Below are 15,348 nucleotides of genomic sequence, written 5' to 3'. Positions count from 1 at the left end.
TTATTTTTATTATTTATTTTCAAAAAAATATGTATAAATTTTTTTTATATTTTGAAACTTACCTAGAAATCCAGGTATTGCACCAAGTGGCATTACAAATAAACTAACTAATAAATCTGCAATTGCTAATGAAAATAAAAAATAATTTGTAACATTTTGTAATTTACGATCTAATGCCACAGCTAAACAGACGAGTATATTGCCAAGACCACCAGCAAATATAAAAATTATCACAAATAGAAAAACCCAATCATAACCACCTCTACCCATATGACTAGCAGCACCAGCACCCCAACCACTTATAAAATCACTTCTAATTGTGGTAGATGCTGTTACTGCTGTTGTTGTTGTTGTTGGCAATATTCTTGTTGTTGATATTATTCTATTTATTAAATTAATATTATTATTATAACTATCATTTAAATATTCACTATTATTTTTATAAAATAATGTTCCATTATAATTTGTACTAAATTCATCACTTAATCCAGATAATTCAGAAATTGTTCCATTATTTATTCCTATATTAATTACGGTGTCATTTAATAATGTTGTTCCTTGTGTTACCAATGAACTAACAATATCCCATAAAAAATTTGTATTAACATTATAATTATCATTTATATTAGTATTATTTATCACATCATTTTTTAAATTTTCTAAACTAAATAAACATTCAATTGGCTCAAATATACTTTTATTATCACTATCATTCTGAGATAAATTACTTATATAATTATTACTATTACTATTACTATTATCATAACTATTTTTATCAGTATTACTATTAATTATTGTACTATTATAAATTGTATTACTAATTATATTAAATATTGTTAATGGTTTTGATGAAATTGTTGTTGTTGTTGTTGTTATATGATTTTCTTGATCTTTTTGATTATTTCCGTATATCGGACTTAAGATTTGTTCGAAAAATGATCGATTCGGTTGATTTAAATTAGGACAATATATTTTTCTTTGCCATAAATCACAGACATTTTTAATATTATTATTAAAATTAATATTATCACTACTAGTTAAATTATTAAATAAATTTAATAAATTATTATGATTTGGTAAATTCAAATTAAATTTCTCTATTGGATTCAAAATATTATTAATAATTAATTTTGTATTATTCAATATTAAATTATTATTTATTGTTGATGATATTGTGCATTGATTAATATTATATTCATTATCAATATCATCATTTGAATCATTAAAATTATTTGTAATTTGTTCACAATAATAATTTGCTTGTTCCGATATAGAATCATAAAAATTTAAACTACATTTATACATACTATATAACACATTATTGTTATCTGTTTGATTATTAACTAAATTATTAATAGAATTTTCAACTGTTGAAGGAGATAATGATGATGCCGATGATGGTGATGGTGATAATGATGATGTTGGTATTGTAAAACTTTTTGTAATGTTATTAATCTTAAACGGTGTAAAGGAATCATCATTAATATTTGAAAAATCATTTTCAAGATTATTTTCAGTGTATGGAAAACTACAAAATATTTCAGGTTCAGATAAATGAAAATTTGATTGAATATTAGATTTTGTCGAAGCTGGATCCACAGAACACAGGTACTTATTAATAAATTTTGAAGAACGTAAAATGGATTTTGTTGAAGAATTTGATTCGGGATTAATTTTAAATAATGCGTCTGTGCTAGTTGTGACTGAATGTAATCCTGTAGTTGATGTTGTTTCTGTTGTAAAATATTGTGTTTTTGTTGTAGGTAAATTCGATTTTGTCGCATTTGATCCTTGTTTTGAGGATCCAAGCAAATCCATTTCATTATCAAATTGCTTTTAATTCAAATTTTTGATGGATCTCTGAAGCTTTTTCTTTTGTTTATTTTAACATGTTAAAAATTTTGTTGTATCTAAGTTATTATGAAATATTATAATCGGATGATTAACAAATCTACAGTTGGCAAGCTACAGTTGAAACCTGAAACAAAAAAAAAATTAATTAATAATTAAGATTTTATGAGTTTTTTATTTTAAACTAGAAGCTAAATATTAGTGAATAAGAAATTTTTCTTACAGATTTCAGACGTCTTTTCAAGTATTGAAATATTTTACAATCTATATTATTTCACCTTCTATAAAACCCACATAAAAATCACACCATATATACCTCACATTCATTATAGTTCATTTTCTTATATGTAAAAATTCTTATAGATGAGCATCTTTCCTTTTTTCTTCCAGCGATTTCCCATTTTAAATCGCAAACTACTGTAGAAAATTTTCTTTAGAATCGATTACATTCTTATTTCATGATATTTCCGATTTAACCGCACGTGCTTAAAACTTTATATTGGTAATTATATAATATGTGTAAGTGTTAAAGTACATAAAAGTCATGACAACCTTAATTAATGCAGCAACATTTTTGCAACAAAATATATTTTGTAAGTACTTGAAGATCTTAGCAATAAAAATTTTCGAAGGCGATAAAAATTTTTAAATAATATTTTTCTTAATCTTTTCCTTGCGGAATTCATGCATGAGTATGAACATTTGTATAGTATATCGAATAAAATTTTATTATTTTTTTCTAAAATTGCAAATAGAAATTGGAAAATATTATAGTTATATTTGTTTTTCTTTTCACTTTCTCTTAAAAATCTATTATAAATAATGTCCTCGAGGTTTAGGTTTAAGAGATAAGACTTATTGAATAGAAAAAATCAAAAACGTTTCTCTTATACTTTCACAATTTTTTATGGTTTATCACATTTATGTCAATAAATTAGTACTCCCTAGAAATACACACTTATACATAAAATAATTTAAAAAAATTTCAATTTTATTTTTCTTAGAAAGTAGTTCATGTACGTGATTAGTGGGGAAAAAAAATATTGGAAAATATAAAGTAAACCAATTTTTTATTAAAAGAATATTTTTCAAGTGCTCTCATTAATGAAAAATAGAAAATAAATGCAATGCTGTTTATGGTCCTATTGGCACCAGAAATTTCAATTTTAAAATGAAAAATTTTATATAGTCTTATAAATTCTTAGCATTAAAGCTTCTTAATACAAAGTGTTCAAGATCATTATGTTAAAATGGTAACTTTTTCGGTCATATAGCCAAATTGTTTAATTTAGTGCAGAGCTTTAAGTTGCTTATATTAAAAAAAGAAAATATAACGAAAGTTATTCATTAAAACAAATTTCATTGCCCTTAGTGCACTGGCCTATATTATTTTTTTAAAAAGCAAATAATGGTTTATGAGAAAAATAAAGCTAAATTATCATATACTATAACAATATAATGTACAGTTATAATACTTATATAACGCCTTGTACTTGTCATAACACACCATAAATCCAAAGTATATTATGGAATCAAATATCTTCTGGTACTTAGGAAAACTAATTATTTTATATCTTTTTAATTATGTTAAATAACTTAAGGCTACTTTCAAAATTCCATCTTATTATGTATATATATAGACGATGGTAAAGATGAAAATGCCCTGTGATATGAAAAATAAATATTAAAGCTAAAGAATTTCTGCACACAATTTAACACGATAAACAAAATGGAAAATATAAAATAAGTTTTTCCATAAAATTTTTACAAGTTATTTAAGACTATAAAGCAAATTTTAAATATTTTCAGAAATTTAATATGGCGATTTTTTTTTATTTTAATGAATATTTAAATTTATTTAACTTTAATTTTAAGTAGAAAATAATATTCGAAAATTTAAAACGAAAGAATTAATGTGGTCCATTTTTTGTTTAAAATTTTGATTTTAAATGCAAGATATAACTCTAACACACTCTCAAGAACTATTCATTGAAATTGTACTGAGACTCCCCACACTCGCCTTATTTTTTGTGTATTCTCCAAGTAGTTCCAATCGTAAAAATTCGGCTCTGATTCATCAATATTCAAATTCTTCTTAGAATATTTCTTTCCTTTCGCAAAAGCATGTTGGGTTATTGATTCAAAAATTTTTCAGATCCTCGATCATTTCCTCCTTTTACACTGTCAGCATGAAAAATTTCTTTTCATTCTTTTCGAACAATATATGGAAAAATTCCGTAAATGTTAGCTTTAAAGTTTCAATCTGTTTCTTGGCTTAAATGTCGACAAGTTTAGTAACTTCTATGCGTACACTTCTCAAATTCGTACTTAGCGACGCGACTTTAACCCAAACAGTACGCATTTGTTTCGCCCACCCAATTTAATTGGTTTGTGGATATAATTACATTTTGATTTTCAAAAGAAAACTACAATTTTTTTAATAACTTCCATTACATACTTGTAATTTTAAAAACGTCATTCAATTCAAACTAAATGTTGAAATCATATTCATTTTATCACACACCTAATAAATCCTATTAAATTTACCATATACTGGAATTCTTCATAAAATTATAAATCTGAAAAACAATTTACATACTATAATTGTAAGGACCAATTTTTATCTTCTTATTAGTATAGATTAAGATACATACTAAGTATGTGCATCAACACAATTTTAATTTCAGAAATAATCCATTATAATATTTAATATCTACCACAACGTCATCACTTTATACGTAATACATGTATAAAAATATAGTGGGAGAAAACCTCCCACTTGAATGGTTATTTTTATTCTCAGTAACTCACTCAGTATTTAAAACCCACATTTCCTTAATTATTGTAAGTAAATGCAATTTTTTATTACGGTTATAATTTTTTTTTGGTTAACATTTTGCATTAATATAAATAGCTTAATGTATAAAGGGTACCTATAGGTATTTAGAATTATAGTAGATAACTGAAAAGAGAATTTTGCATACTTTGTACTTTAACGCTGTAACACGTCAGTTAAAAATCTTTTACAAAGAGCTACTTATTTTGCAAATATGAGATATTTAAGCAAATATGAAAAGAATTTATTTTTCTTGAATTAATAAAATGCAGGTCTTCACAAATAAATGCCTCCGCATCATATGCCGAATATTCTGGCCCAACAGACTAAGAAACAGCGACCTATAGGACCTATGCAAACAGGATCCGATAGAAAACCAAATAAGAAAGAAATAAAGTTGGGTCAAACCAATGGTTTGTATTGTAGCACTTTTCCCTTCAGCAAGTGAAAATTCTGCTTTTAAATACAGTCTATGTATACCTATCAAACTATTAAAATTATTTTCATTCATATACAAAACTATTTCTAGAATTGCATATATTTAGGATGACGCATATATGCAGTGTTTGAAATAAAGCAAAAATTAATATAAAAAGGGGTTAACATAATGCTCGATTTTAAGGTTTAATTATGTGAGTTAAGAAAAATAATTATATTTTTTAATTTCATGGAATTTACCGTTAGCTTTTTATGTTTATAGAAATTTGAAAAAGCTTGCGGTTTCGGAAATATAAGGTGTCAAAAATTCAAATTTTACAAATTTCAAGAGGCCATAACTTGAGAGGGGAAGGAGATGGAAAAAAATTTTCTTCTAACGAAATGAACTATTTGTTAATGTCTAAAAGCCCATAATTTCAAGCTTCTACAGGCTGGGGTCTAGAAAATAAACGACATCAAAAATTTGGAAAAAACGGACTTTAGATAACGGTAAATTTGAGCGGCCATTTTGTTTTTCTAAAGTTAACCTTTAGTATACCCCGCTAGGGGAAGTAAGCCACTGCCTTTCTGCGTTTGCAAAATTTGAAAAATCCTTATGGTTTCATTGCACTAAATAGTTAAAGAATGGCATTTTTAGGGTTTTGGGGGGGTATAACTTCTAAAGGGGGGGAGATAGGTAAAAATTTTGTTCCACGAAAATAAGTTTCTAGTAAAAATCTATGTACGTACAAAATTTCAGCTTTCTATCTTCAAGGGTGTAGAAGTTTTGTAAACAGACACACGGACGGACGGACGGACGGACGGACGGACGGACGGACGGACGGACAGAGTGAAACTAATAAGCACTTTTTTTTCAAAAATTTTTTGGAAAAGTGCTAAAAATATAGATGGGTAGGTCACATACTTATGAGGTCAGAACAATCCATAACAAAGCAGGCATTGGAATGGAGTCCCCAGGGTAGGAAAAACATCGGCAGGCCTAATAATACATGGCGAAGAACAATAGAAAAAGAAATAACAGCTGCAGGCAAGACTTGGGCACACATAAGATCTATCACCCAAAATAGAGACAGATGGAGAGGTTTAATGCTCCTCAACAGAAGTTTGAAAGGAAAAAAAAAAAAATGAAATTTCCTTCACCAATCCTGGTAATAAAATTAAGTTATAGTCGTGAAATAGTACCTGTTTTAGCAATCTAGCATCAAAACCAATAATGACCATGTGTGATAAAATTTCGTTCGCAGTGTTCGCAGTGTAATGTAGAATGAAGAGCGAATATGGCCTACGTTAATCGCAGTCTAATAACTGTGATGTTCCTTTTGCTTATAAAATTCGAATTCAAACGCTATTGCCGCGCGAATATTAACAATCATTTGCCATGTTAATTTGGAAGTACTCGTACTTAATAATTTAACAAATTTTATATATAATTATTATATTAATTATGTAATTATATTAAGTAATTATTATATATAATTACTGTTACATAGTGGTATTTGATTCCAAGCTTCTTTGACGAAGTCACAAGGAAGTTGTATATGCTAGAACTACTCGGAAGCTTATGGTTTGCAGGACCCGTCTGTCAAGTTTTGTATGTATACCATGATGATAGTACCGAGAAAAACCATGGATATACCGTTAAGGGAAAGAGTAGTCCTTAGAACAGCTGGAAAGAACCTAGAACGATTGCAAAAATTTACATGCTCCTGCATCACAGGGGCTATAAAAACGTCTTCAACTGCAGCGATGGAGGTGATTTGGAGTAAGGGATCTTGATCGAGACCAGTACATCGACGGATGTGAGGGTGTTTGGACCAAGAACCAAATTCTTCGAAGTTAAGCAGGAAACGTGTAGTTAAGCAAGGAAACAGATATTGGAGACGGGATATAAATAATGTCGGATAGAAGTGATTAAGCGAGATTATAGGGGTACGGCAAGAATTAGATGAGAATCTTCACCAAACACTGGTCGGAGCACTGACTCCTCAGTAGGCTGGTCAGTAGACACCAACTCTCAGTAGAAAGTGGTGACACTTGCCGATTCTGTCGAAAAGATGGGGAGATTTTAGTACAACTTCTGGGAGAGTGTGATACTCTCATTCGTTGGAGGGAAGTGAATTACTGGGAGACTTTGAGTTCCTTTGGGGGAGTTGTGATTTTCCGATCCAACACTTTTACTTTATGCCTTAAAACATGCCATACTAAAAGTTTCATCAAAGCCATTGTTTAATAATTAAAATGACCGCAGCTTTTAATGATTTTTAAAATTTATGCAATTTATTATATTAGATTACCCGTTACGTAAGAAACTAAAATGACTATAGTATTACAATCATCTCTAGAGAATGCATAATATTGACTTGGTAAAAGATGAAAGTCAATCAAGGCTCTTTTTTAATCAAATTATTTTAATATGAAAAAAAAGTTTTTCCTCAATCAAATTAATGCTCAAAATAATTGTATTACGGCGTATTCCATTCATTTAATAATATAAAAAAAAAATCATTCTGATAGCTCAACAAAAAGTCAGTCATTATTATTAGATTAAAGTTATGTTCAATAACTTCAATACACTTATGCGTACATGCACTATTGTATACAATAAAAAATAATTGATTTTAGGGACTGACATGACGTTTGAATAATAACTTTGTTATAATTAAATATCCTTCAATAAAAATGCAACTGTAACTAAGTGAATGTTAAAAAATTTCTTTATATAAGATTTGCACACCAGATTAAACGTAACTAAATCACTTCAATTAACTATGTGTATTTTATCATAAATTCTATGACATTCATTTTAAATATTAAGTCATTTAATTAAAAATTAATGAGGAAAAATATGAAATTACAAATGAATTTTTTAAAGTACAGCAGTTAGTCATTTCTTTTATAGTAAGAAACCAATTAAAAATTTAGAAATTACAACAAAAATTCTTTAATTTTCTGAATATCTAAATTATTTTAAGTAAAATTTTTAAACTTGGAACTTGTAGATAGTTGGACTATAAATAAGTTCACTATGTTAATGAATAATGTCAGAATAAGTAGTTTTAATTTAAATAAATAAAAAATTTATTCTTAATTTAATAGACTTTTAATGTCATGGTTTTTTACATTTTCTAAATATAGTTCCCATAATTCTATATTAACTTATGTATATGTATAATATTTAAATAGACCATAGAATAATAATAATAACGCTTACAAAAATTCCAATATAAACTTTTAAATTGTAGACATTCTTAAGAAAATACATAACGATAAAAATATTTTTTTAAATGAACCAAAAACTGTATGTTGTACGAGGCCATTATATACATATATATAATATACTTACATAATGTATGTTTATACTTATATATATATATTGAAAATGCATTGCATATTATAATATAAAAAGTCATAAACAGTGATATCACGGAAAAACGACCCACAATTTAATAGAATGTGATTTTAATATTATCTTATTGGATCTGCGAATTTTTTGGGAAGTGCTGTTTGGGTTTTTATTCCTCATGATGAAATCAAAACCGTACCAACTCGATTTTATATTAAATATTGATAATCGAAAGACTAATAATGTCAGAAATATCCCAACAGAAAAAAAGTCAGGCATTATTATCGGCTTTAAATCGGATATGCACCTAAACGAAATACCTTACATTATCTTTCTTTTATAAAATCTGAAAAGTCGCAGTAAAAAAAAAATTGCATATAATGCACATGTTGTGTGAAAGATTTTAGTGTAACCATAGCAGAATATGCCTGTATAATGTAAAATAATTGTGGAAAAAAAAAGAGGGCGTTAAGAATTAAAAGTATAAATACCAAAAAAAAAATAATAATAAAAAAAATGAATTCTATTCATTAAAATTGCACAGGATAATATTGCATCATTGCACATAACTACATTTAAAATTTGAAATAAATTCGAAGGGCCTTATTATTATACATAAACGCTACATATATAAATGTTATATACGCGCGCTGCATGTCTATATGCTGAAAGTAATACAAAATATTTATTCAAATGGAAAATGATTTTACACTGTGGTGATGAACAAAAATGAAATCTAAATTAAACAAATCACATACCCTACATACATATGTTATGCTTGTAGGTGCAATTCTAGAAAAAATATAGTTGTGTTTTGTAACATTTATATAGAATATGAATTTGATCCTTGAAAGCTAAAAAATGGAAGCTTATAATCATTAAGATGTTTTTTTTGTGCTAAATTATTTTCTTCATTCTTAACATTATCCAGAACAAAATTTTTTTTTGTGCACTTCTTATTTCATACATGATAAAATATTTTAACCCCATATATCTAACATATCCCAACAAACCCCTTGTCTAATCTAATCTAACCTAAAATACGCACTTCAAGATCTATAAGAATACTATCAGAAGTCCATTCTGATGACAAAAGATAGCGTTGGTAAATTGCGGAACGCACGAAATGTATTACATACTATTATATTTGGTTAGAGAAATTTTCTCTTCATTTCAGAAATTTTTCAATTAAAAATTATGATTTAACAACGTACAAGCTTTTCTAAAATTGAACTACATTTCTTTGGATTAAATTGAGGAATTTTCTGTAACCATGTTAAATCTTTATCATCATAATATTGTATTTTACCTTGAACTTCATTAAGAATTTTCGTTTTCTCTTAGAATAGCAATATTTTTCATATATATTATAAAATTCATAATTAATTATTATTCATACCAGATATTTATATACGTACACATGTACACATTTTTCCTTAAATATATTTTCGTTCAAAATAGTTATGACTTAATTATGCAATCAACACATATTTTTAACACTGACTTTATAAATACACTACACTACAAGTAACTTACACTTTTCCAGAGGAAATCACACCACCTCCTATATATATGTATGTTATTCTTTTTCGACATTTTGCGACTTTCATAAGAATTTTATTTATGAAATCATTGGTGTTTGGTTTTTATGTATGGTAAATGCTGTCGAAATCACGAGGTTTTTTAAATTTTGAAAATTTATTTTCATTTAACATTTGCAGTTGATTAAAAATTTCAGAAATTAACAACATCCCCTCCTGGATAGTTTTATAATATTGATCAAATATTATACGTGTTTGTCTCAGATTTTCTTTAAAATGAAAACTTTTACTAAATTACAAAAAATTCACAAATTCCAATTTTATTTATGAAGGTTTTAAATAAATCATTATCAAAAATTAGAGGTCAACAATTAAAAATGTTATACATAAAGTTTTTGAATCATAAGAATCTACTTGTCGCATAATTATAGAAAGGAATAGATTACCACTTTTTTCAATGTGCATCTAAGTATTTGGTGTATTAAAAAAATTTCTTCTACAAATTTTATTAGAATTTTCTTATCAAATTTATGAAACACGTAAATATTTTCCAAATCTTTTAAAAACTAATTTTTATTAGTTTTTAAACAAGTTCTTTGCATTAACATTACTTGTATATACACCTACAAATTATATAAATTTTATATTAATTCTAATAAACGTGCTCAGAAATTCAATATTTAAATTAGAAAACTTTCTTAAAAGAAAAAAAAATTCTAAAGGTGAAACTGAAAAGGATTTTTCTGAAGAATATTCCCAAAACTATTTTAATATTATTCACACTAATTCAAAATATCCTTTATATTTATAGTTCTGAAATTACAAAACTAGCTATTAAATAATAAAAACTTGAAAGGATACTTTATATTAGGTGAAATAGGCATAAATTTTTTTTTCTATATAAAAATTATTACGAAACAATATTACATTTACATTAACACAAATTTCGTGGTGAGTATAAACGAGAGAAAATAGAGTTGAACGTGTCAACTCTGCGATAACCGTACAAATTTGTTATCCTATGTGCAAGTAAATATGACATAGCTGACTATAGGACAGATTATGACTTTAAGTTGCCGTATTACCATATCAAATTATGAAAAATTTTGGTACTGCGTTTTTAATATTTTCTAAGATACTAACTATTGAAGTTATATGGCCGCTACCAGTAGGAGCCAAGCAATTTCAACCACTCTTAATAAACACGTTGGTCTTACTAAAATATTTGCTTGTGTGAAATTTCAATGCCACAGCTTTTATAGTTTTTGAGATATAGCCAAATAAATTTTGAAGTTGTATGGCGGGTGCCCGAACTAGTATCTCGATCATAGCCAATTTAAATAGGCTTCTGGCATTAACTAGGATAAATCATTTGTAAAAATTTGGTAAACTTAGCGCAATTAGCTTTTGGATTATCGCTGGGACGGACGACGGACAAACAAAGCTAAATCAACTCAGAATTCGACGCTGATCAAAAACATATATTTGAGTCCATATCTCAGACCATTATTTCTTACAAACGGTAAGTCAAATTTAGTATACCCTTCGAACACACGTTTGTACGTGTATAAAAAATAAAAAAATCTATGTAGATTTTTGCCCACACACGTTTCACGTGACCGTGACCAAACACAATATTGTATGTATTTCTTCACTTCTATTTTTGGAATTTAATATAGAAATATGTATGCATGTATATAAAAATGCATAATTACTCGTATATAAGAGAAATTTTTTATATAAAAAGGTTGAAATATTTTGTTAAAAAAAATTTGCAAGGCATCAGTTATTCTGATTTTATTCAAGTATTTTATGTCTCTATGACAATTTTATCTTTATAGTCTGGTATCCTTTATGATATTTGATGAATTTTTTTTTTGTTTTTTCATTAAATTTTATTTGTAATAGCGAAAGCACTGCAAAATTCTTTTAATTAGAGAAATCCATATTATTTTGATGTTTATAAAGAAAATTGCTGGAAAATGTCATTTTGTATGCGGTAAATGTACTTATAAAAAACAGAGGTGTTAAAAACAGGTTGTTAAGATACCGATACCTAAGAAGTGTTATTTTTTTAAAAAGTTTATGCTTTAGGCGTCAATAATATTTGTAGTAAGTGCATATACTTAGACACTTTGTGATTTAAATAAACACAAACTATTTATATAAATCAACTATGTGTCATACATGTAGAAAATGGCAGTTTATTTTCCAAATTTATATATGCATGTATGTGTTAACAAATTTGAAGCAAGAAAAGAATAAAATTTTCAGAAAATTTTTAAAATTTAACAGTAAGGACTCTTCTTTATTCCATGTAGTTCTCAAATATCTTAGGGGTATGAAATAATACTCTTGCCGGCACCTTTCTAAGTCTATTTGATTGACGACAGTTTCTTCGTTTTACTATATTATAGAAACAATGACAAACAACATCTACCTGAACATACTTGAATATTAATGCCCGGTCGAGAAGCCGACTGAAGTATAATATCTCGAAACTTGTCTATCATAGAATAAACAATATTTACAGGAAGAAATATAAATAATTTATAATTATTTGCGGCTATCTATGTACTGCCTATATACGTAGTAAGTTTTATATTTTATTTTAGAATTAAACTGAAGGGAAGATAATCAAATTTTAATCTAGAAAAATAAACTGACTAGTTCCATATATCTTCAAAGCATTTAAAAATATAATGTATTCCCAATGAAATAAAACACAAAATATTCATGACGAAAAAATATTACCTACAAAAAAAAATTTCTAAGGAACATCTCTTAAGGTATAAGAATATAAAAAAAAATAATTTTTCAACTCCTATAAGACTTAAAATTAAAACTATATTGTTGCGTTAACTAAACTTATTTGTATTCACATTCAAAAACTAAGATTTTATATGTACAAATTTTACCTTCAGAGTTTAAATAAGTTTGTGTACATGTCCTTAAACAACACACATACTTTTGTATGATATATGCATGAAAAACAAACAGAAAGGCATAGACAAGATAAATAAGTGCACACAGTATGTTTAAAAGTTCTTTTTAAGCCACAAGAATATTTTATTCATTTACCTACTTAATAATAACCCCAAAGGAATACATTTTATAATAAATTTCCTGTATAAAAAAAAAGTGTACATACAATACATAAAACAGACATTATTTAAATTTCATATTCAGTAAACTAAGAGTTCTTATCGTTTTTATGCACATTGTAAAATAACTTTAATGGTAATAAAGAACAAGGTTTACTCAAAATTCAGGCATTATAAATTTTTCATTTTTTGTTTTGTGTTTGACCTAGGTACAAAAAATGAATGCATTAATTTTATGGATTTTGTTTTTTTCATTCATATGCATATACATACATACAAAATATGGTTTAAAATCAAGATTTTATTTAAAATTCCCGTAGCATATTTTTTTCTTAAACTGAAGAAAATTGTATTTAATGTGAAATGATGAAGAAAAACTTTGGAGGGAATTTTCAACTTTTCAATTTCTCAAAATTTCCCGTATATTTGTTTACTTTTTACTAATTTTGCTTAAAAAAAAACCAATTCAAATTTTTTGCGCTTATAAGAGAATTTGATAAATAGCTTTAATATTTTTAATTCAGAATTTTAGTGTAAGTTTTATAATGTAGTGTAAATTTAAATTTCCGATTTCTAACGCCGTTTATAGTGTAAGTTTCAAATTTTTGATGCCAAAGAACTCTTCCCTTATTGCTGGGTTCGCCGCGGTCTAACAATGTCATAAATATAAAAATAACCCGTTTAGGTTATTTCTATACTTGGCATTGTTAAACCGCGACGAGACAATAAATGACCAAGGAAAAAACTAGTTCGACTTGAAATAGCTCAAATTGAAAGCGGCGGCCGAATTAATCCACCATTACATCAAAAATTAATTTGATATTGGATCAGTTTCTTCATGTCCTCTTCCAATTTAAAATAATATGGGTGTTTACTCCAAATCAACAAACGTGTTTATGTTTGCATATCTGTTTCATTGACTTTAAAAGCAGCACTCCAGCAACAATGGATTCTTCTTTCTTATAATATTATTTCTCATTATTTTTCTATAAATATTTTAATTCTTATAACAATTTTTATTGATTAATAAAATTACTTAAAGAAATAAGCAAAATTAAAAGACTGAAAATTTTCCTCAACCATAAACGATATATAGGTTGTGCATAATATTTAAAATGCGGATCAATTAATTTTACATTTTTAACATTTTTATGGGAAAAACTCAAGTGGTTTTTAATAAACATTATACAAAATTATAAATGAGAACAATAACAAAGAAATCTATAAATATTTTGTTTTGACGCTATTGGACTGATTGATTAACTTCTCTTTATACAAATTACCCCTTTGCTTCTTACAATGTTTAAATTTACTCACAAATTTATATATTTTATGTATTTAAATGAATATTGGAAAAATATTTCTCAATTAAATATTCAGTTTTCTTGTAATTCTCTAGAAAATGAAATAAGGAGACGAACATGTGGTGATATAAAAGAATTTTATAGAAAAAATTTTAAAAATAAAAAGTAATTAATTGTTTTACAATTTAAAACAATGAAATTTTACGCATGAACAGCAATATCTTACAATAATATTAAACTTTAACCCCTTAGGGAATTCGTTTTTTTTCAACTACATTGTTCATTTTATTTTAAAATCGAAAAATATTAATGATATATTTTGATACAGGTCCGTTGATTCCGCAAAGGGGTTCCAAAACGTGGAAAGAAGTGCTAGCACCTCTCCTTGTTGGTCTCAGCTCAACTGCCCCTTTTACCAACTAGCTTAATTAACCCTTTTACGTGCACAAGTCGAAATCATTGAGTTCTTCCAAATTGTCTTACACTTTTGTGATATCCCAGAAGATATTAAAAATGAATTGAGCACCCATGACCGCCCCACTATTCAACATAATTATCATCTCCAGTTTCCGAAATTAAAAGTAGTTCGAACAAATTTAAAAACCATGATTGTAAAAGGTTAATAGACTTAACCGTAAATAATCGCACTTTGAAACAACATATTTTATGTTTATCAAAATAAACTCTTTAAAATATCAAGTGAATCCGTTTCTATGTACAGCATTGTCCGAAAAGATATCGCTTAAAAGTAATTAGCATAAGTAGGCCGAAACTTTGTATTTTACGCTACATTTATAGGAACAAATTGCTTTTTTTCAGATTATTACGTTTTCCAATACTGACAACACACAAAATATTATTAAAATTTTCTTCAATTTTAAAATAAATTTAATGAAATCAGTTAAAATTTTCGTAATGAAATTTTCTAAGA

The 15,348-nt window shown here is 26.7% G+C and overlaps 1 protein-coding gene across 1 annotated transcript in view; it reads right to left on the bottom strand.

Moving 5' to 3' along the window:
* Positions 1-15,348, bottom strand: part of LOC129608179 (uncharacterized) — a 58,412-nt gene that overhangs the window by 21,872 nt on the left and 21,192 nt on the right. The window contains exon 2 of the mRNA XM_055519534.1: positions 63-1,978. Within this exon, the coding sequence (XP_055375509.1) occupies positions 63-1,818 (1,756 nt within the window). The 5' untranslated portion in view covers positions 1,819-1,978. The remainder of the gene's footprint in view (positions 1-62; positions 1,979-15,348) is intronic.

The sequence above is a fragment of the Condylostylus longicornis genome, unplaced genomic scaffold (genome assembly GCF_029603195.1).
Source record: "Condylostylus longicornis isolate FDR11 unplaced genomic scaffold, ASM2960319v2 ptg000030l, whole genome shotgun sequence".
Classification (NCBI taxonomy): domain Eukaryota; kingdom Metazoa; phylum Arthropoda; class Insecta; order Diptera; family Dolichopodidae; genus Condylostylus; species Condylostylus longicornis.
Note: the sequence above shows the minus strand (reverse complement) of the source record. Positions and strands in the feature narration are given on the sequence as shown.